This window comes from Mauremys reevesii, linkage group 2 (genome assembly GCF_016161935.1).
Source record: "Mauremys reevesii isolate NIE-2019 linkage group 2, ASM1616193v1, whole genome shotgun sequence".
Taxonomy (NCBI): domain Eukaryota; kingdom Metazoa; phylum Chordata; order Testudines; family Geoemydidae; genus Mauremys; species Mauremys reevesii.
The window spans coordinates 175,096,385-175,119,304 of record NC_052624.1 but is presented as its reverse complement, the minus strand read 5'-3'; the positions used below and the strand labels follow the sequence as shown (position 1 = coordinate 175,119,304).

The 22,920-nt window shown below is 42.2% G+C and overlaps 1 protein-coding gene across 4 annotated transcripts; it reads left to right on the top strand.

Annotated features, from left to right (window-relative positions):
* The first annotated feature begins 399 nt into the window (after positions 1-399).
* Positions 400-22,488, top strand: TFAP2A (transcription factor AP-2 alpha). 4 transcript variants are annotated; one of them, XM_039521212.1, is made up of 7 exons: positions 400-520; positions 9,053-9,487; positions 12,523-12,574; positions 14,807-15,038; positions 16,485-16,603; positions 18,729-18,870; positions 20,804-22,488. In XM_039521212.1, exons 1-7 carry the CDS (start codon positions 488-490, stop codon positions 21,090-21,092), a joined length of 1,302 nt encoding a protein of 433 aa, XP_039377146.1. In that variant the 5' UTR covers positions 400-487; the 3' UTR covers positions 21,093-22,488. The 4 variants fall into 4 exon arrangements, with proteins under 4 accessions (XP_039377146.1, XP_039377145.1, XP_039377143.1 ...); XM_039521211.1 differs by lacking the exon at positions 400-520 and adding an exon at positions 4,446-4,605; XM_039521209.1 differs by lacking the exon at positions 400-520 and adding an exon at positions 6,750-6,956.
* The last annotated feature ends 432 nt before the right edge of the window (positions 22,489-22,920 follow it).

Genomic DNA, 22,920 nt, shown 5'->3' with positions numbered 1-22,920 from the left:
ACGAGCAAACATTTCTCTCTAGGGGTCCCGTTACCGTCTCCACCTCTCAGTCTTTGGCTTCAGATCAGTCCCGAGGGAATCCGGTGCATCCCCCCTTCCATCAAATGCAACCCCGACGCTCCGCCAGCGAACAGCGGAAGGAGCTCCACCAAAGTCCCTGCTCCCTGGGGGATCGGGAAGGCGCTTGCGACAAAAAAAAAAAAAAAAAGAAGAAGAAGAAGCGGGGAGCGGATGATAAGATTGCCCTGGCTGCTGTAAATCCATCATTTACCCGGACAGGTTGGGAGCTTTTGAAATGAGCTGGCAGAGTGAATTCCTAGGCCAGTGCGCAGGCGCGGGCAGGTAGCACCCAGCTCTTTATGACCAGGTGAGAGAGTCCTGTTGCAGGTAAAAGGAGGATTTGCCTAAAGAGATCACGGGGAAGCAGCGGACGGATCACTCAGTCCATGACCAGCAGGGACTTTGTGTTAAGGAGCCCGCGGCCAGAATGTCAATTCTTGCAAAAATGGGAGACTGGCAGGTAATGCAATCTCCCTTTTCTTGTGTGCCGGGGTGGGGATGGTTATTGAAATAGAGATCTAGCCCGGAAAGGTGAGACTATCAGCCCTTGGGGGAGCTTAGGAGCCCTGCCACGGAGGAGAAAAACACCCCAGGTCTAGTTATTTGTTGATCGGTGATGAATGCGTTCTTTCACCGGGAGGCCCTGGGTGCCAATTCAACAGGTGGGAAATCTCCGCGAGCCACTGACTTTTCCAAGGAAATTCCCAGGTACATGGGAATGATGCAAGGGAAGTAATTGGCGTTTAAAAGCCCTTGGCTCTAGTGATTTCATGATCTCAGCTCCCTAAGGTGACTGAATTTGCCCCCAGGTTTGTCGAATGGACATGTGTACCTGTAAGTTATCTACTTTCTGCAAGTAACTCTTTCGGCAGACCTTGATGTTTCCAGGCATACTTAAAGGATAATTAAGGATCATACTTAGCTCTTAGAGCGTTTCATTTGTGGGATCTCTATATATAACTTAGCCAAAGCGTGTGGTTGCTCTGCAGACTTTATGAAACAGGTTTGGGGGACGTGGGAATGATCACTTGTAACAGTTTTTTTAAATCACAGGGTATGTGCGGTCGCTACAGTCTGATAGGACGGGCAGCAGCGTGTCACTAGGATGCAGACAATATTATTTGGATAACGAGTTTAATTTCTTTTCAAACTATATGTCTTCATCAAACGACTCTTCTCTTTTAGTCAGGGCCCTTGGATGACTAGATGAAATAGTTCAATTAGATGATTTTGAAAAAAATGGGTAAGACAGAGGGAAACTCACACAGGTGGCATCACAGCAGACTTCCACAGCCTCTTGCAAATCAATATTGCCTTCTAATATCATAGCCACTGTCCGGCTTAGAGTTCTTTAATCAAATGAAATATAATATTAAAACATGGCGCTCTTATATTACAGAAAACAGCTCTTTTTTGGATAACCGAATTATGATATAGGAGACAATATGATTGTTTCCTTTTCTTAACTTTTTTTTAAAACAAGATATTTAAATCGCACTCACTGCTTTATTTATTTATTTATTATAGCAGTAGCAGGTTGTTTTGAAAGAAATAGAGTTTACTTTGTACAAGGTAGGTTATTGCATTTTTACCTTCCGGGTCTGGTACATGTGATCAAAAGAGAAGATTTTTTTAATGAAGTGAACTCTAATACAAGAGCATTTTTGGTTTATCTTGCTTTAAATCTCTTACTGTTTTTTCCTTACATTCAGACCTAACTTTTTGGCCACCTAAATGCACATAATTTAAGATTTGCATAAGCAATGTGTTACTGTGCATAAATCCACGTCCTTCATTCAGCAAAATATATAAAGGAATTAGCAAGTAAGGGAAAGCAATTAGCTCTTAAGCTACAGAGACAGCCTGGGGGGAAGGGGGAAATACCCCACTGTTATTCGAGCAATGTAGTGGTGATCATTTTTGTAACTATACACTTAAATTCAGATCAGTGGTCAGAAATTAATGTAATGGAATATTGCAAACAGCGTTTTAAGAGACCCACTCACGTGCTTACATAAAGGTAGAGCTGGTAGATCTACTGTCATTACAGTGGGCTGGAGTCTCTTGAAATGCTCCGGGTTCTAGCACACCTGACATTATGATTTCGAAACCTGCCCTTGAAAGCAAATCCAGAGGCAATAAGAAACCTCGGCCCTGTTTCATCTGATACCGAACTTTGAAAAGTTGTAGCTGTAAATGTGGCCTTGCAGGTTGGGAAGTGCTCTGCCCATCGGTCGGTGAATATATCAGGCAGCCTGCATTGTCCGGTTTCTCCAGATCACCTAATGAAGCACAACAGGCCTCGAATGTTGCAACCCCACCAAAAATGGTAATGAAGCTCGCCTATTGATCTGCCTTTAGAGTGATCTTCCACGCCCGTTATCATCTGGGAGCGAAGCTGTGCTCTGAGGGTTGGCTCCTCAGCGTACACATTCACATTCAATTAACGGAGCTGTCATGGTAATGACGTTTTTACAAACCCGGCCCGACTGACTCCAGAGCATGGCTCTGGCACAAGATGGGTCCTTTCAGGAGTCCCCTCGCTTTGCATGAACAATAGAGACTCATCTGCCAGCTCCATGTGAACCTTAATAGGAGTAAACCAACAGTTTACTCTCATGGCACTTGAAGACAAAAGGGGAGTTCAAAAGAACATCGAGGGGGGAAAGAATTGGAGAGAGACGAGATACGCCCACGAAATTGGGCGGGGGGTGGGGCAGAAACAAACAACCCCAAATGTCTGGAGCCTTCATTGCTCACGGAAAAGGTGTAGGTATGTAGGTATGACATTGCTCTGGGTTGGCCGTGCAGCGGGCGCTTCATCTCCCAGAGACATCCGTGGCCCGGGGTTTCGCCTGGAGATTCAGGGAAGCATGTTTATCCTCCAGCTGGGTAAATCCCTCCTTGAAGGTGAGAACTTGACGTGTGGAACGTTGCACAGACCTGCAGAGCCAGCCAGCTGGAGTGCAACAAAAGAAACGAGCGTGTATTTTTAGAAATCCGGCCTTAAATTGCCCTGCCTTCACCCACAAAACAAAAAAATCCCGTGCCCTTCACCAGCCTCAAATAATCCCCAACTGGTTCAAAAACACAAGGCTGCCATAATTCTCTAGCGAAATGTGGGAAATGGCTCCCAACCCTGAACCTCTTAAAAAGCGCATACCAGTGTGCCTGGCGGAGGGGCCGAGACCCTGATACCGTCCCACTAGATGTCCAGATACAGTCAATGGTCGGGTTGAAAGTGTCACGGGGACGTTTAGAAGTCGATTTCGGAGTTTTAAAAGGCAATGCAAGGCACTGCCCAAGAACCCGACTGGAATTAACGCTGTGGGTAAGTAAGGTCGTGGCGTTCCGCATTTGCCGAACAGATCAAAGAAACACATGGGTGGAAGGTGCCTGTCTGAACCTGGAGAGGCATGGGCAGCCCGGTGAGCCACACCAGTGAGCACCAGAGAGTGACTCAGCATTCGTAACATTACAGAATAATAAAGAACTCGTCAGTGGTTTCATTAATGATGGAAATCTTGTCCCCATCACTGGGTGTGGGGGGGGGAGGATTGAGCAGAGTTAGTTCTCTCTGGTCATTGTGCTGGATACTGTTAAGCTAATAAACTCCGCACCTAAGAAACAGCAAAGTTTGATTCCTCCTTATGCCAAATAGCTTGCAAAAGAGTTTCTGGCTGCAAATGTGTTTGCATCATACTTTGTATAATAAGATCTTCGGTTTTATTTATTTATTTTTTAAAAGAACTGTAGTTATGCAATAGAAAACATCGCCCGAGCAGAACAAAACAGTTTACAAAAGAAAAAGCCTTAAAAAGACCAAAGAGAGAGAGAGAGAGAGAGAGAGAGAGAGAGAGAGAGACGGAGGAAAACGAACGCCACCATGTTAGTGGAATAACCTCATTAGACAAAGATGCTGATTTATTTTCTCCGAGCTTTGACTTTGGTTTATTTAAAACAGTAAAGTCTATATGTGAGGGGGGCGGAAGGGGGTTGCTCAGGCTAATCAATAACCCCCCCCCCCTCCCGCCCCAGTATGAAAATCGAGTTGTGGTTGCTTCTTTGATTTCGCTCTGTACTTTTCTCCACGCCGGAAGCCAACATGCAAAAGCAGCAGCAACAACTGGGGCGAGGGAGGGGCGGGGGGAGAGAGAGTGCAATATACACGTGCCCAAATCTAGGTTCGGCTTTTCTCCCCCTCCAAAAGAGCTCGGTTGTTTGGATAAAGCCTTTTGCTTGTGGGTCCTTTATACCTGTGTCCATTGTTGCAGGTTGTTGTGCTGGAGAGCAATTGGACTATTGTTGCTATGCTAATGAGGCGATTAGGCTGTTGGTAAAGAGCTGGAAAAGGGAAAAGTTTCTACCATTAGAGGGAGATCTCAGAGCGCTCACAGGAGCTCTCCAAACACTCCACCAGCCGCACTCTGCATACCAGAGAGGCTCCACTTTAGTGAAAGACAGGGAGAAACAAATCCGCTCTCGCGCCAATCCATGAAAATGCTTTGGAAACTGACGGATAATATCAAATATGAGGAATGTGAGGTAAGCGCTTCCCTGGGCTGGGGGCAATCAACTGGCCCAGCAGCTGTGAAAGGGACCGTGCAGCATCCATCGATCCGTGAATTTCGTTTAGGAAACTTCTGCTTCTTCGCCAGTCTTCTTTGCAGCCTTACAGTTGGAAACAATGGCATTGGGCTAGGGAGCCTTTAACCAGGAACTTTGGGGCTGTTGGAAAATCGCTTTTGTCAGAAGTATATGAGAAAAAAGCAGACCGGAGAATATAATAGCATCTGTAGCTAGATCATGTATGTAATAATTCCATCCATCAGTATGGAGGGATGAATGGATGAATGAAAAGAGAAAAAGAGGAAATAATTATTTTTACACGAGAGATGCCAGAGGGATCCCCATATTTGCCAAAGACTGATGCTTAAAATGATATTTTGGGTGTAAGGGCTAGTTAGTAAAACTGAGTTGTACAATGATCAAGAGTCAGTGGATGAATTAAAATCAAACCTTTTTGAACGTACACCCAGCCTCCTAATTAATTGTCTAGCTTTTGAGTCTATTATTTTAACAACTTTTTAAAATAAAATCCGCCTGATTTTTTTTTTACTTTGAGCGACTCAAATCGACAGAATGAAACCGACAAATTTTTAAACGTTTCGCAAACGTTGCTGTATGCAGTGCATCTAAACAGAGTAATAAAGGGTGCTGCTGCTTTTTAAAAAAATATTTTTGTTGTACCCTCTGTAAGAATATACACATCGAAACCCTAATCTGGTCTTTCATTTCCCTCGGAATCCGCTGACTTCTTTTTGTAATGATATAAATAGAAAGGAACCGGCGAATCACTAGACCCGATGATTACTAAAATAAATATGTTTTAGTGGGGGGCTGATATTTGGGGGGTGATTCTGTCTACAAATGACAAATTGAATAGATTGGGTGCAGTCCTAGCTTGTCTTCACTGGGAGTCAGAAGCTAGCTTTATATGAATGATGCATCAGGATTTCCCGTCCCCCCAAAAATATTTCTCGACTGGTTTAGGAGAAAAGCAATTCCTCTTCACCCTGGATCGGTGTGTAACTGTGCGCGTGTGGGTGTGGATTTATTTGTAAGTATCTTTTGTTGTCTTGTGCTATTGTGACTTTGCACGGAGGTGCTAAATCCAGGTGCGGATCTACAAGCCCTGGTGTATTAGTTTCGGTGTTTTCTTCGAGAGGAAAAAGCAGTTCAGTCTGGTGTCTTTTTCTGGCTTGGAAACAGGAATTTTAGATGTTCTTGCAGGGCAGTAATTAAGATTTTCGTACTCGCTCTGAACAGACTGGTATTCGACCGTGGGATAGTGAATAGGATCTTTTCAAAATAACACCACCAACAATAATCATAACAATACATGTGTGACACACGTTCTCCTGAGATGTCACAGCCGCATTGTGTGTGACAAGAGGCGATAGCATCAGCTCACCAGGTGACAGAGAAACAGGCAGCAACTTTTTCTATGGCAGCGTGCCGCGGCGGAGACCTGGCGATGTACGTTTCAGCGCGGGATTAAAGCTTTATTTGGTTAGGTGTGTGCACAGTTTTGTAGGAACATGCAAAGAGGCAAAGTGCCTGTTGTTATGATAACCCCGCAGTCCGCCAGCAGCAGCGGCAGCCAGCCGGGAAAGTGGAGCAGGCATGTCATCTTTTAGGGAGTTGTTGTTTGGGAGTTGCACAGCCAGTCCGACGGGTTGTGCCGGGGCTGGGAGCCCCAGCTTGCCAGGGCCGGGAGTCGCCTCCCTTTCCGTCCCCTTTCCCCCCGACTGCAACACCCCCTGCCCCCGATCCTCCCAGCGGGAGGGGAAGCTCATCGGATGCACTTTGGGGCTCCCCGGCTCCCCTCGCCCGGCTCCAGCCGGCACCAGAGCGGGGCTAGGAGGAGAAGGGGGAGAGACAAAGTTTCCCAGCTCGCTTCCGGGACTCCTTGGAAGGACGCGGCTGGGGCCGAGCCCCGGCGCCTCTCTCCTGCCTGATTCCTCGCTGGGATCAAGCGGGGACTGAACGGCAAAGAGGGGATCGAAGGTAGAGGGGTAGGCGGAGGAGGCGGCGCTGCAGCCCGGGGCCCCGGTCCTGGCGTCTCCGCGGCTCTCGCTCGGGCTCTGGCGGCTGGCTGGGGCGGGCTGAGTCGGAGCCGTCGAACCATGGAGGTGCGGCTCGGCGAGGCGCAGCAGGCGGCGGCGGCGGGAGAGCAGCTCGGCCCCGCGGATCAGCCCCAGCTGAAAGGCGGTGGCGGCGGAGGCTGCAGCAAAGGGCCCGAGAGCGGCTCGGGCACCAAGAGAGAAGCAGGAGCCCAGCAGCTGCTGTCCCTGGCATTTGAGGCAGCAGGATACTCGCAGCAGCAGCCCGAGGTGTGCCCCGCTCTTTAAGGCCGACTTGGGGGTTCCCTCTCCCAACCCCTGCCTCTACCTCCCTCTCTTTCCCATTCCCCCACTCGCTTTCTCTCCTCCCTTCCCCACTATCCTCTTTCCTCCCCCCGTCTCACTCCGTTTCCCACCCTCTCCCTCTCCCTGCATCTCTTTCTCTTTCACTTTTGCATGCCCTGCAACCTTTTAAAATGTTGCCCCTTTCCTGTGATTCGTCAGACGCAGCAGCATGTCCCCTCTCTCTCTCTCTCCCTCTCTCTCTCCCTTTTTGTCTCTCTCTCTCTCACTCTCTCCCCCATCCCTGATTAGATACACTGATTCTTCATTCAATGGACGTCATTTAGAACAGACTCTGCCTTGAGTTGCTTCCTCGCTTCACGCTCGATTTCCAGCCATTCTTCTCTTATTAAGTATTCGTGTAATATTAATAGTCATGAATATCTGCTATTAGGAGTCTCAAGGAAGGCAGCAGAGCTCTGTTATTAGGAGCTCAAGTGGAGCAGCAGCTAAGTCAAAGAAGGAGAAAAGAGAGAGAGGGAGGAGGAAAAAAAGGATTAAGAAACAAACACACACAAAAAACTTTGAATTCTAATATCACGACAGGATAGAGATCGCCTGTTCAACATCAAATGAAGGGCATCAGGAATTTGTTCAAGTTCTGATGGATTATAGTAGAGCTTCCTCGATGCATGAGAAGCCTTGGCGTTGTGGTCTTGTAGTCATAGTGTAGAGCTGGGCTTCTACCACTTCTCTTTTTTTGTGTGTGTGCGATTGTGTGTGTGGGTGCACATTGGGGCACTTTTCTCTGATTTTTCTACCCTGACTTGTTATCCCAGACTCTTCGCAGATGTTAGTACACAGTTTTTCAGCTATGGTGAGTTGATTCAGCATTATTATCTTAGGGGTTTTTGTTTTGTTCTGGGTTTGTTTGGTTTTTGCCTTGTTGTTTGTCGATTATGATGTTGGTACTTTGGATTTTACACCCAGGTTTCCTACGAGGACATTTCTGCCCCCACCCCCCTCCAAGTCAATCTTTTAGATTTTTTTCCCCTGGCTGCCTCAAATGAACTGCAAAAGGCTTGTTTATACCATATCCGCCTTTATTTCTTCACTTTCCCACTTGTAATTGGGCTATATTCAGTATTTCTTCTGTTCTCCTTTTTCGAGATAATAACCTCATGTGCTATACAATCTATATCATGTAATGATAGCTCTCTTATCTCTCCTCCCCTCTTTGGGGGCTACTAATTTATCTTAGACATACCTATGGGCTTTTATTTAGTAACCCTCCCCCCTTCCAATTAGAAACGGACACAATAATGCTCATTCATTTTATTTTTGTTTATTTTTACCCAGCTGTGTGTCTTAAGATGTCCTGCGTTTTTATTATTTATGCAGTATTTTATCTCCTTCGATTTGCTTTCCACCTCAATTAAATATTTTTCATTTAATTTGTATCCTGTAGCATAAATCTCTAGAAAGCAGCGCATATATATTGAATGGGGGTGAAAAGGCATATCGTAATATCGTGTTTAAACATTTGTGAAACTTGTAATTTAAATGATTGCTTTATTTCAAGCATTTTAGACACACTTCTATGTTTAATCGTAATAAAATGGCAGTGCTCTTTGATTTTCTGTGTTTTTCTTAGATACATTAAAGATAATCTAAACAATAATGTTGTTTTAGTTCTGTTTAAAGCCAGCAAAATACATTTTGGTAGTGGTGAGGTTGATTTTTTTTTTTTTAAGAACAATGCCCATTTAAAAAAAAATCTTTTAAAATATAAGTTTCATGTTCCAATGTAGGAATACGAATTCTGGGCAGTATTTATTGTAAATACATACTGCATTTCCACTGGGATGGATTGCTTTTTTAAAGATTTCTTTCTAGTTTTGTTGCCACAATGTAAAGAGAAAAGTCACAGACAGGAAAATCTCCAGGTCTGCTTTTCTCCGCTGGGCAGCAAATGAATTGCAAATCTTGCCTGATCGTTGGATGGGTGAAATTTACAAGCCAATTTTACTGTAAACAGTTTGATTTTATCTTTTCTTTTCTTCTCTTCTCTTATTCCCCCTCAGGATCGTCACGATGGCACCAGCAATGGGACAGCCCGGTTACCCCAGTTGGGGTCTGTAGGTCAATCTCCCTACACCAGCGCCCCTCCACTCTCCCACACCCCCAACGCTGACTTTCAGCCCCCATATTTCCCTCCTCCTTATCAGCCCATTTACCCCCAGTCTCAAGACCCTTATTCCCACGTTAATGACCCCTATAGCCTGAATCCCCTCCATGCCCAGCCTCAACCCCAGCATCCAGGATGGCCAGGACAGAGACAAAGCCAGGAGGCCGGGCTCTTACACACACACCGGGGGTTACCCCACCAGCTATCCGGCCTGGACCCTCGTAGGGATTACCGGCGGCATGAGGATCTACTGCATGGACCCCATGGGCTCAGCTCAGGACTAGGAGACATTCCTATCCATTCGATACCTCATGCTATAGAAGATGTACCGGTAAGGAGGATGCATACGGTCTATGTTATTCACCCACAAATACAAGTGCAGGACAGAGTGTGTGCCTTTTCTCAGCAGAAATTATAGTTGCCTATCCAAGGCAGTGTGTAAAGAGTGGAAAGGCTTTTGTCACACGGAAAGAATTCAGCCTAAACAACAGCAAAACCAAAAATGCCAACCCCTCCCCCCAGAACAATAGGCTCCTGCAGCTATACCCACACCTCCTCTGCCTTAACAGTGTCCACTAAAATATAAATAAATCAAATTACTGTCATCATTAGCAATATCTTTCATTTTCAAAGACAATAAGCTGTTACCATAGGAGGAATATTTAATCCCGCCATTGGGCCTTGCATTTGGGATTGCTCGGTGCCTTGGGGGAAAAAACATTAGCCTGAAATGCAAGAGCTCATTAAATGCCCTCCCAGCCAAAGATAAAAAAATAAAGTGGAAGAAAGTGGCCTAAGAAGAAAAATCAGTTCTTAGTGATTACGGAGTTGGCATATGGCACAATGACGTCTAAAGTTGTAAGAGGATACACCCAGATTCTCTACTCTAAAGGAATTATGTGACAAATCAGAAAGGAGGTATATTAAAATGCTGCCTTCTTCTTTTAGCTGGAGTGCTAAGGGATGACCTCATAAATCATTAGCAATAGGTTATCAAATTCTATCCAGACCTCTTACACCCTATATTAAATTAAATGTTTAGAGACTATTGGATAATACATTATTTTTGGTCTAATTCTGTTATCAATAAATACAGTTTAAAATGATTTCTAAGTAAGCATGACATTAGCACATTGGCTATTTCCAGTGCAAGATGGCTATCGTTCACTCTAGTACAATGTGATTTAAAGAATTTGTTTGTGATCAAAGTTCATATTTCTGGTTTTCTCCCTGAAAAAAAAGACAGAACTTGCCAATAAATTTATTAAAGTTCATGGAGTTCCCGCTAAGAGGCTAAAGCCGCTTCAGTTATAGTGGAAGGAGGAGGGGGATTGTGGTATCTGGATGTGATTTTTGCTAAAATGCCATCCCAAATTACAGGATCAAATATTACAACAATATATCCGTTGACAGTTTAATGAGTACAGTTTCATGTTGCAAGGATAATGTTCAGATGGACTTACCTATTTTTTGGTCATTTTGAAACCTTTTGTAAATTATACTTGGGGAAATAGTGAATTTATTACAGCTCTCTTCTGGCTAAATTAACCACAGAAAATTGCTGCTTATGTTTAGCAGTTTTGCAATAAACGCATACATTTCCCAAAGTGGAGGATTTAGTAAGCAATTTGGATCCGTTGAAAACAGATCGATTCTTTTAACTTGAAATAAAACGTCATGAAGGCAATATTTAGAAGAAACTAATTTGTTGACTGCCGGGTCATAGTTACTGTAGAAGCATGACATAAAATATTTCTCTGAATCCTCCCTTCCTGCAATTGTACTTTGTTAAAGTGGACTGTCTTGGAGACCCCTTTTTACAGATATTTTAAGTGCATATCATTTTATGAATCTTTCAAGCACCTATGAATTCTTATCACTGCTATACTTCGTGAAAGCCAAATGCCATCTGGTGTAAAACCTTAAACTAGTCCAGTCATTTTTTTTCTGTAAAACTGAAACAGCAGGATGCATGAGCAAATAAAACCAAATAAAATAAATAAAAGACTGTATCTTCTGAGAGTATTATTTAGTTAGGCAAAACCAAACGTTCTTTTAAAGGAATTTGGGTCAGGAAAAAGGTCATTCTGAATTTTCCCGTTGCTGCAACAGTTAACCTTTAATAAAAAATCACTGCTAAATATTTAAGAAAATCCAGTAGATGGTGCAAATTATTTAATCATAAATATCTCTGTGGGATTTTAAATTTAATAGTCCTCGCTGTATGGAATATGTGTAGAAATAACACAAATAAAAGTATTATGCCACACTACATTTACTTTATGGGTTTAGGGTGCATGCATAAAGGGATCATATTTCCCCATATAGTTAAAACACAAGAACTGCAGCAGTAGTCATTTCTGAACATTTCTCAATTTAATTATACTTAAATCCAGAAGCACTTTAGGCAAGTTACAAATGAGAGCATTGAGTATAATAAAACCTGTAATAAAGCAACTTAGTACCATCCACCCGGAATCATTGAGATCAGGCACAATTAACAGGAGCATAAATCCAAGACAGAATGGAAAATGTTAGAATCAGTATTATTGTTGGACAAAGACTAGAGAAGGAAGTAATAGTTTTTTAAATGGTAATGCCTGTGTTTTGTAACGATTGCGAAATCTTCTATCTCAGCAGCACTGGTGTTAATTTGTAAACACAGCCAGACATTATATTGCCTGTCAGTTTTTGAATTAGAAAACATGATTTCATTTTACTTTCTAATCACGTTTTGACTCCGGCACATAAAATCCATCTGTAAAAGAAACAACAAAACCTGCTAGTGGACAATAGTAAAGCAATCGGCTCTTTATTCTGTTTTCATAGTACTTTTCTGATCTTCGTTTCAAGCAATGATTCCCCCCCCCCCTCCGTCGCCTGTTTTCCACAGCGAACGTGTGCAAATGCTTTGCCTCTTTCTCGCAACCCCTCCCTTAAAATGTTTCCAAATGATTTCCAGAGCTCCCCCGCGTATTTCTCCCGCTAGCTTCCATTGTGTTTTCCTCTGCCCTCGCTGCAGTAGGCACAGGAGCAAGACTTCACGTACTTGATTGCTGTTATAATAGGGATTTTTTAAAAAAGAGTTGAGGTACAAAACTAAACGGTGACTTGGATTTCAGGGTCACAACTGCACTTTGTGGCAACTCCCGGTGTTTTTATTTCGAAGGAGAGAAAAGAGGGGGAGGAATCTAAGGTTTCTTTAATTTAGAAATGTCCAAATCCCAATAAACAGAGATCAGATGTTTACATATAAATTGTAGGGAAGAGAAAAAATAATTGATCACACACACACAACCTTCCTGACATTCGTTTCCCTTTGTTATGATTATACATTTACATCCCTATGTATTTCTTTTGTTGCAGCATGTAGAAGACCCGGGTATTAACATCCCAGATCAAACTGTAATTAAGAAAGGTAAGCCACTTCCTTTAGCATTCCAAGCATGTCCTCACAAGCTGGGTACTACTGAAGAGAGAACTTGCTAAGCTCCCCCCCGCCCCTCTTTTTCTCTCTCTTATAAATATAATTTACTAAAGGGTTGTGAATGGAAAATAAAATAGATCATCAGTGTTGAAAGCAGCCTTCATTTAGTAGTAGCGTGTGCAGTTTCCAAGAAAATGTTGCAATATTACCTCAGATCCAGTGTTTTAGTTCATTATAATGCATTTCACTTTTATAATGAGCCCAATCAATCCAACTGAGTGGCATTATTTATCGATGTTGAGAATTTGGGGGTTCTGAAATGGTAATAAATGTTTTCTTTTTTTTTTAAATGAGGATGATGAGTAAAAATGGTAGATGGCTTTGTAGGAAAGGTGTTAGGTTCTTTAGCCTGATCACTTGAAGATTGTTTAGACGTGGTTCTTTAGGAGTGGTTGTGAAAATGGTTCCTAATTGTGTAAAAGATATTTCGTGCTTTCATTAAAATCTGGTTTCCCATCTTCCTTCAAATGACCCCAAGGATTATGAAAATATTGTTCCAGGTAGTTTTTGGTTCTTGATGAAAAGGTGGAAAGTGATTGGTTTGCATTTGGATTCTGTTTAGTGAGCTGTTGTTAGAGTAAAACTTATTGGGTTGAATGCTTAGCTATTATTCGCTCTGAGCAATAGCATGCTGGTATTTTGTTGGCAAGGTAATATTTGGGTATTCTATGCACCACCAGAGGATGATGCTATATAAAGCAGTTCTCCTTTCTTATTCTAATCAGTATACAGTAAGCTAGTTTAAAGTTTCATTTTTCTGTGAAGCCTTTGTCATGTCAAATTAGATGTGCAAGGGATAAATCTTAAGAGATGCTCTTTCCAAGTCGACATGATAATTGGCTCTTTTATTAGTAATCTCAAGAGTTCGTTTAACTCCTATTGTCTCTATTAGCCTCCCCAGAGCTATTAATGTCACAAGTGATCTATCCAAAACCTAGAGCCCCCCCATAGGTTTGGACTATCCCCACTAAAGATGTAGGGAGGAAAGCAGCACACATGACAAAAGAGAAAGAGAGTAAACGTTTATAATGTACCCGTGTGGAACTTGAATGCAACCTAAATTCCATGCAAAATAATCTGGACATGTTTCAGTTGTGCTTACTAATGCTGGCTAATGTAAGGGCTCAGTACGTTTTTTGGTGGCTCTGAATTTATTCCAACAATGGCCTGAACCTGGCTGCGTTGTGGGGGGGAGTAATATGGGATGATTTTTATTTTCAGTAGATATGTAGTTAAACACCCAAGGTTTCTGGGCAGATGTATTCAGTCACATGGAAGGTGCTGTAATTTGCTCTTCAGTGTTTCTTTTACTGGTGAACACTGCACAGGTGCACCAAAATATTATTTTTTTGTGTTACAAACTGAAAACAGGGGAGCACGAGTTAAGGCACACGTTCTCACTCTCTTCTGCCGTTAGGAGTACCGAAATACATGTATCGGCCTAGTATTTTGTACTATATTAATATGCAGCTGGCTGCTTTTTGAAACCTCCTGTGAATTGCCCTCTCCCCAGTTCTAAAATAGCCCCACCACTTTTACAGGGGCCTTCCTATTAAAAACATACTTGCTTGTGCGGCTGGCTCATACCAACTTGCTTCTAAGGCCCAGTTTATTTCAGGAAAAAGCGCATGTGCACCTTGATTCTTAGACTGGCTCTAGATTTTATAAATGGTATTTTTACCGAAGGGGGTGGTGGGCACGTGGGTTTCCACATACCAAACATACAATTGACTAGTCTTGAAATCTTTGGGCGAGTCCATTTATTCCTTATTACTTGCATTTAAGGGCAAAGGGAAACCTTGGGTTTGGCTAAAGCATCTCCCCCTCCCCCGGTCCTGGGCACTGATCAGTGGGTCACCGCCCAGCCCCCGGAGGGGGAGAGGCAGCTTCACAGCTGCTTTAGTAACCTGGACCTGGGCTCTTCTCCGTAACCAGAGCCCGGCAGCGGAGCCCTGGCTCTTCCCGCGGAGCCTGCACTGACAGCAGCTACTCGCTGGCTCGCTTGAGTCCGAAACAGCGCCAGCCCCTCCCCCCTCGGGCTCTGCCACAGGACCTAGCGCGGCCCCTCCCGAGCTCCCCTTCCCCGGGCCCGCGCCCCGCTCGCACGTGGCTCGGCGCTGCCGCTGCGCTGCGGGGCCCTAACGCCGCGCTTCCCCCCCGCAGGCCCCGTGTCCCTCTCCAAGTCTAACAGCAACGCCGTCTCCGCCATCCCCATCAACAAGGACGCGCTCTTCGGCGGGGTGGTGAACCCCAACGAGGTCTTCTGCTCCGTGCCGGGCCGCCTCTCGCTGCTCAGCTCCACCTCCAAGTACAAGGTCACGGTGGCGGAAGTGCAGCGACGCCTCTCCCCGCCCGAGTGCCTCAACGCGTCCCTGCTGGGCGGGGTGCTCCGGAGGTGAGGGGAGGAGGGAGCCGAGGGGGCGGGGCGAGGAGGGGGGAGAGGAGACACCCCCCCCCGCACGGCCTGGGGGGGCTCTGCTCGCTGTAACGCGCGCTCTCCGCGCTCAGCCCCCGGAGCTGGGCGGCTCCGAACCGGTGACCCAGCACAGCGCGTGTGCAACAGCGCCAGGCCCCTTGCAACATCCCAGCCTGGCTGCAGCCGAGGTTTCCCCCACCCCCAGCACTTGCCGGCGGTCCCGTGCCGCATGCCACTACACGCCACTGCAATTCCTGCAGCCACTCTGCAGCCAAGCCAGCCCCCCATCGCACACCAGGCCACTGACAACAACTGCAACACCACCAGGAGAGGCCACCGCTCATCAGCATCATCACATGAGGTCACTGCAACCATAGCAACACACTCCAATCTACAACTGCACTAATGAAACGCAAGGCCTCTTGCAAACAGATGCAACACCACATAATGATGTCACCACAACCAAACCCTTTCTATATAAGGCTGCTACTTGCTATGGTAGGATACTGCAAAGGGGAATATTTTGTTTTAAAGTGATGCTTGGATCCCGAGTGGTAATCGTTTGTCTGTGTGTTGTAATACACAAAGGATGCAGGAGATACCCTCATCTCCCCCAGTCTTTCCTCTCCCTCCCCCCCCATGAGAAATTTGGTCTAGTAATTTTGTTAAAAAGTTTGGGTTCTATAGTCAAATGATACAACCATTCATTGGTGATTTCTTTCTTAGTTACCTTGGGGTTATAATCTAATCCATACAATTAAAGATCACTTGAGTAGGGAATAAAATCCAGAATTAATTAATAGGACGCTTCATTTAAACAATTTATCTTAACCTGTCTCTGTTGAAAATAGTAGCTAGGTATTTAGAACTTAATCTGTTTGCTGAATACAGTGAAGTTCTCTAATGGTAACAAGTTTTTGACCTTTTAGATTAGTCTGCTAAATAATGCATTAGATATTCATAGAATCATAGAATATCAGGGTTGGAAGGGACCTCAGGAGGTCATCTAGTCCAATTCCCTGCTCAAAGCAAAAGATTTATATTGCAAATAAATCTACTTTAGCAAAGTTCCCATTAGGGGTAGTAATGTGTCAAGAGCTCTAAAATGATTATGGCTTTGGCCAAACAGATCTTGTAGTACCCCTGTGTTAGTATATGGATTGATTTGGTAGGTTAGAAAACATTTTAAAACCACTCAACATTCAAATATAATCACAAACAAAATATATCCTTTTTAGTTAATTTTGTATTCAGCTTTGCTTTAATTGCCTGTTTTTCCTTCTTAGCTTTTCCCGACATAAAACTTTCCTAAATGTCCCTTCATTAAAATTATTTTCTAATACATTTTGGGAGGTTTTTTAAGGAATTGAAATATGACCTGGTGCAGATTAGTCATGTTCTTAGTGGTTTTTATGTGTGAAACAGGGCGAAGTCTAAAAATGGAGGGAGATCTTTGAGAGAAAAACTGGACAAAATAGGATTAAACCTGCCAGCCGGGAGACGTAAAGCTGCTAATGTCACCCTGCTCACATCACTAGTGGAGGGTAAGTGATTCAAAGATTGCAAAGGGCTCATTTTTTGCCTAATACGGTAAATCCCCAATTTTTTTCAGGCCTGTGTTCCTTGTTTGAACAAAGTTATTTTGTCTAGTCTTCATGCTTGAGGAAAATGTTAATTCTGTAACTGTGTCTTTTATGTTAACCTGAAATGTTCTTAAATATCTCTTGCATACTTTGCATTGCCATATATATATATATACACACACAGGGTGCTATTTGCATTCTTATTCAGGTGAATTATCCCACTGTAGTGAATTGACTTCAGTGGGAGCAAGTATGGGCTTATAGGAATTTCCTCTCTGAATAAGGACTGCAGCATCAGGCCCATAAGTATTACTTATGTTAGTGAAAGATACAGGATTCAGCTAAGGGGTTCAGTCCCCTCATTCCGTCCTCTGTCTACCACTGAGGACTAAGCAATTTTAAATTTCAAGAACTGCAGCTACTCAAAGTTAAGTCTCTCCCCCCACATAAACAACATAACAGTAAATCATTTAAGTTATTCTGACATCTGCATTTGAGAAATGCGAGACCATTGCTTCCTGAATTAATTTGGGAATCCTTGACCTAAGTTATGATTTAACAGTGTCCTGAAAGCCTCAAAGTTGAACTCTTCCCCTACCCACATTTCTTTTTTTCTTTTGGTTCTCATTTTCAGAACATATGCTTGTTTTATTATGCCATGTTTCACTGTTTTACTCTTAGATGAAAAGGTGCAACTTCTTTAAGCCTTCAGACTACATGTGCTTTAATATTTCTAATCTAGAAAGCTGAAAGAGGTGCAATCATTTGGTTAAAAATGGTTACTCTGTCACAGCTGCTTACAAAAAATAAATCTGGGTCAGTCTAAAATATCTTTCCTTCTCTCCAGTTTTGTTTTTGACATCCCTTTACGCTGATTTTGATTGAGTCTGTAAAGTGCTTTTAAGGATGCTTAAATTAGCTTAAGTTTGGTTGTGTAGGAGGGATTTTATAGCTTTATTTTTTTTACTTTTTATCATAAGAGATGAAGTAAAAACATACAAAATTGCCAGACTTGATTTTTAATACAATATTATCACTTTGGTTATTAAATCCGTTATATTTTTTATTGCTGTGTAAGTCTTTCTGATCTAAAATGGCTTTACAATTGCACCAGCACTCTAGTGTAAGAAAAATAAACAATGGGAGAACTTGCAAAAAGTCTAGGTTTGGTGGATGCTAATATTATTTGTGATGTTAATGAAGATGGAGAGTATTTTACAGTCATCTGTTGTTCTATGTGGTCTCCACATACAAGGGCTTTAAGAAATTATTTAAAAAAAATAAGAACTATGGGTTGATTTTTCAGATAAACTGGTAATGGTGGATAATTTTTTTGGATGATAATATAAAAATTGTTTGGGCTTTGAGTCCCGTGGCGATGAGACAGTTTCTAGAGTACTGTTATTGTTTATGATCCGCTCCATTTTATGGAAACAAGCTCACTGGACTGAGGCTTTGAAGCTCTAATTGGCGCATGCGTTCTTCCGGAGCTGGAGCTAATGGCAGGAAGCCCTGCAGTAAAAAACAACTGGTTCAGGAAATTAAAACCAAAGATTTGAAAATCAACAAAACAGACAGACTCAGTGGAATGACCCTAAAATTCTCATGGTTAATCGTTTGGGGGGAACAGATAATTATATGCGATCAAGTTAAATTTTAAACACTTAGCTGTTTAATGCATTCTATTTAGAAGAGCTCTAGGAGTAATTATGATCAATACTAATCAGTTATATATTGTAAAAGAACATATATATAATGTCAAGGCAAATATATATTTCCAAAGAAAATAGTTAAAAATGAAATATATACTCTGTGTATCTATATCTACTTAGCGAGAGATTTAAACGTACAAATACATACACACAATTTCATTTCTAACTCTTTTCTTGGACATATATATTTGTTTTGACCTAGAATACAGCAAAGAAAATTCATAAAATGAGGATATCTGTAATTTGCACACTAGGCAGTACATTTTAAGAGACAGTCTAAGTGAAATACTACATAGCTTTTGCTAATCTACTTTGCCCTATGTGCTGTGCGTGTATATTGATTCGATGTGCGTTTCTCCTCACCCCCCTTTCAGGAGAAGCAGTGCATCTAGCTAGAGATTTTGGGTACGTCTGTGAGACAGAATTTCCTGCCAAAGCAGTTGCTGAATTTCTCAACCGACAACATTCCGATCCAAACGAGCAAGTCACAAGAAAAAACATGCTTCTAGCTACAAAGTAAGACATTTACCTTTCTGTTGTGTTACTGAGTTGTAAAGAAAAGCACAGGTTTGGGGGCTTTTATTTTTGTTTGTATGGTTTTGCCATGCAGTAATTGGCTAATGATTTTGCAGATTGTAAGACTGCGAATATGCATTCATAGTATATATTATAGCAAAAAGTATACAACCAACTTTATTTTCTAAAGTGAGTTTATGCAGATTTTCTTGAAAGCAGGTTGTGAAATCTTGGATGGATGTTTATTTAAAGAAAAAACAATAATTCCTTTAAGGAAAACATTTGCTGGGCCTTTATCAATTTAGGCACTAGGGGAAGGTTTCCTATTGACAGTAAAATAAAACTGCCACATTAAACTGATTTCAATTCATTAAAATCTGCAATGGTTCTTCTTTTTTTTTTCCTAAGCAGATCTGTTACTTAGTGAATATAGGGATATTACAAATATATTTTAAATGACAATCTGTGTGCAGTTAAAATGCAAGTGGAGTTTATCATTGGTGGGGCTGACTAGGCTTCCAGGTGGTGTGTGAAAAGAAAATGATTGTTTTGATATGTTTGCTGGAAATTAAAAGGCTTGTTTAGTAGCCCTTAATTACCAATGGAGATGTCACTAAAGGGCACAGTGCCAGAGGGCACAGGCAGAGGATGGGAGCCAGTTTATGGCTGGAAGACATTAACAGAGGTTTTAGAATACAAACTGTTTCAAAACGCCTCTCATATCTGCTATAAGGTATTATTTTTCTCAACAATTTGTGCAGTGACTGAAATATAAAATATAACTTCTGCACAAGGTCTATATAGCCCTCTATCCTTCCTTTCCACCTCATGAAAGGAAGTTTCTGGATCCCAGCCAGTGTCACCTTGGCCTTTGTGGAGAAAGTCTCATTTAAACTATATATAATAATATTTTTTTTAAGAGCCTAATTTAAATCCTTAACTTCACCTCTCTGGCCTCTACCCAGTAAACCTTGGCTTTCCTCCTGCCACAGCCATTGTCTAGCTTTGTGGAGAAGAGAATAAATCTCTCCTATTCCAAAAACAGGATCATCCACAAGTAGGGTGACCAGATGTCCCGATTTTATAGGGACAGTCCCGATTTTTGGGTCATTTTCTTATACAGGCTCCTATTACCCCGCACCCCCTGTCCCGATTTTTCACATTTCCTGTCTGGTCACCCTATCCACAAGGCAAATAAATACCTGAGCCTCCCTCTCAATATTACACACCATATATCCTGTTCCGTATTGCAGAAATACTCTAAGCTGCATATCGACAATGTACCAAAATACAACATTGGAGGAGGGACATAGAAATATTGTGATGACCTGTGTAGGATTGAAATATCTGTGGTGTTAGTGTATGTGTGTGTGGGAGAGTGATTTGTGATGTGTGTATTTGAAATGTTTGGTGCCTTTTGGGTGTGTTTGTGAGAGAGTTTTTATATGAGAGGGTAAGGATACATGAGAGAGTGTGAGTGAGTGAAAGAAATGTGCATGTTTGTGTGTGTGTGTGTGTGAGCGAAATGTGTGCATGAGTGTGAAAGAGAGAAATTTCTCTGTGTGTGTGTGTGTGAAAGAAACAGTGTGTGAAAAAGTATATGTGTGTTGTGAAAGAGGGAAGCGTGTGTGTATGTGTGTGAAAGAAAGAAATGTTTGTGTGCATCTGTGAGTGGGAGAAGTGGCGGGGGGGATGAAAGAGAGACCTGCTTGTCTGTGTGCCAGCGTGAGTGAGAGATGTGTGTGTATATGTATGTGTGTGTGTGAGAGAGACAGAGTTTATGTGTGTGACTCAGAGAGAGGCTATGTGTGTACAGGGGGAGCAGTCCCCTTGATCTGAAAGCTTGTGTAATCTAGCAGGAAGACTGCGCTGGCTTCGCTCCTGACAACAATGGTTCATCTCTCTCTCTCTCACTGCTCCATTTGTGCTGCAGACAGATCTGTAAAGAGTTCACCGACCTGCTGGCTCAGGACCGATCTCCCCTGGGGAACTCTCGGCCCAACCCTATCCTGGAGCCGGGCATCCAGAGCTGCCTAACCCACTTCAACCTCATCTCTCATGGATTCGGCAGCCCTGCGGTGTGCGCCGCCGTAACCGCCCTGCAGAACTATCTCACCGAGGCGCTCAAGGCCATGGACAAAATGTACCTCAGCAACAACCCCAACAACCACACAGACAACAGCACCAAAAGCGGCGACAAAGAGGAGAAGCACCGAAAGTGAGGATTTCCCCCCTTCCTGCATCCATCCATCCATCCATCCATTCATCCCCCTCCTAGCTCCTTCCCTCCCTCTCCAATCACCCCAGGCTACAGCAACAAAATCAATGCCCTTCTGCCCATCCTGTTCTCTAACTCTTCAGGACTACGCTGTCCTTCCTCCCTTCCAGCCTTCAGCACTTCATTTGCTCACAGTTACTTCCCTATACCTCCTTACCCCGATTTGGAGCCTGAGAGAACAGAAATGGGCGATGGAGCCAGCAAAGAAAAAAGTTCTGTCTGAATTTGTGAACTTTTTTTTAAAAAAACAAAAACAAAAAGAGGAAAAAAATAAAAAAACCAAAACAAACAAAAAGAAAAGGAACTTTTTTTTCTAAAAATATATAAAAAGAAATAAAAACAAATTAATAAATAATACTAAAATATAAATCTATGAGCTTCATCGGACTGAATCACCAACTCCCCTTGCATAAACTTCAGTTAAGATTGTAGCCATATTAAAAAAACAAAACAAAAATAAACCTAAAGAAAAACAAAAGGCAAAAAGGATTGATGACATTTTATCAGTATTGTGAATAAACTTGAACACAAAACACACGCAATTCCATGTCATGTCTTCAGTTGTAGAACTTTTTCCTGTCCAAGGTAAAGCGACCAACTTGAACTTTCTATTGCGACACGATTCACAGTTATTATATAAGGGAATCAGTGTTTATGTATGTATATATTTATTTATGTGTAATTTAATGGGAACTGTAAATATGGTGAGTCTGTTTTAAGCCTTTTTTTATTTATCTGGTGATCTTGTTTACCTCTTGTTTAGTGGGTTTTAAATCTTCCCTTCTTAGTTCATCATGTGGTTCATGGTACTTATTTAGAAATCAGAGGTTTTTTTGTTTTGTTTTGTTTTTCTCTGGGATTCATCATTTTTTAACCCTGTTGTAGCATGTTAAAGGCGACAATGAAGCAGCTAAACAAACAAAAGAAAATAGAATTTTTATATATAATTAGTATTACATTTAGTTTCTCATTGAAAAAGAAAAAAAATAAAGTGATGTTGGATCCAGGCAAGATTTTTAAACGTTAGTGGTTTTACAACTATTACGTGTTGTGGAAAAAAAAAGTTCATTTTCACCCACTGTCCTCCTGAAAGTATCATCAGAGCAATAAATTAATATTGTCTTTTAGATCAAGGTTTAGTTTTTTCTTTTCTTTGCCCTTCCCTCCCCCCCCAAAAGAACTTCAAATATTTGGGACCACCTGGTATCCTGTATTTCCACTGGCCATATTGGAAGCAGTTATAGTTGTATTGTATTGAGTTGTGCTGGCAGTAGTTTCCATGCCTGTCAATGTATCATAGTCCTTTGTTGCCCAGATAAATAAATATTTGATACGCTTTATGTCGATTTTTTTATTCAGTGGCTGTCTTTACCCAGGCGTATTTTTGTTCTTGGCAGTATTTTTTATTCAGTATGGTTACAGTAATTGAGTTTAACTCTCCCTTGACAATTGCTCTTTGCAATAAGCAGCTGAACCCATTGTTTCCCTCAAGTATAATAAAAACTTACTTTCAACTTGGAGTTCAGAGCAGGGTATCATTTAGATATTCCACTGAGTCTGTATTCAGACAAATGACACAATAAAACACAATGTATTCTTTTGGATAAAAAATTGTCTGTACTAGTAAAGAAATGACACGCTATCTTTTCTTTAACCAAAACATAATTTTATTAAAAAAAAAATAAAGTTTTATTTTATTTATGTTGACCCTCTAGGTTTTTATTTATGTTTAATGATATATATACACTGCACAAAATTATATATATATAAAA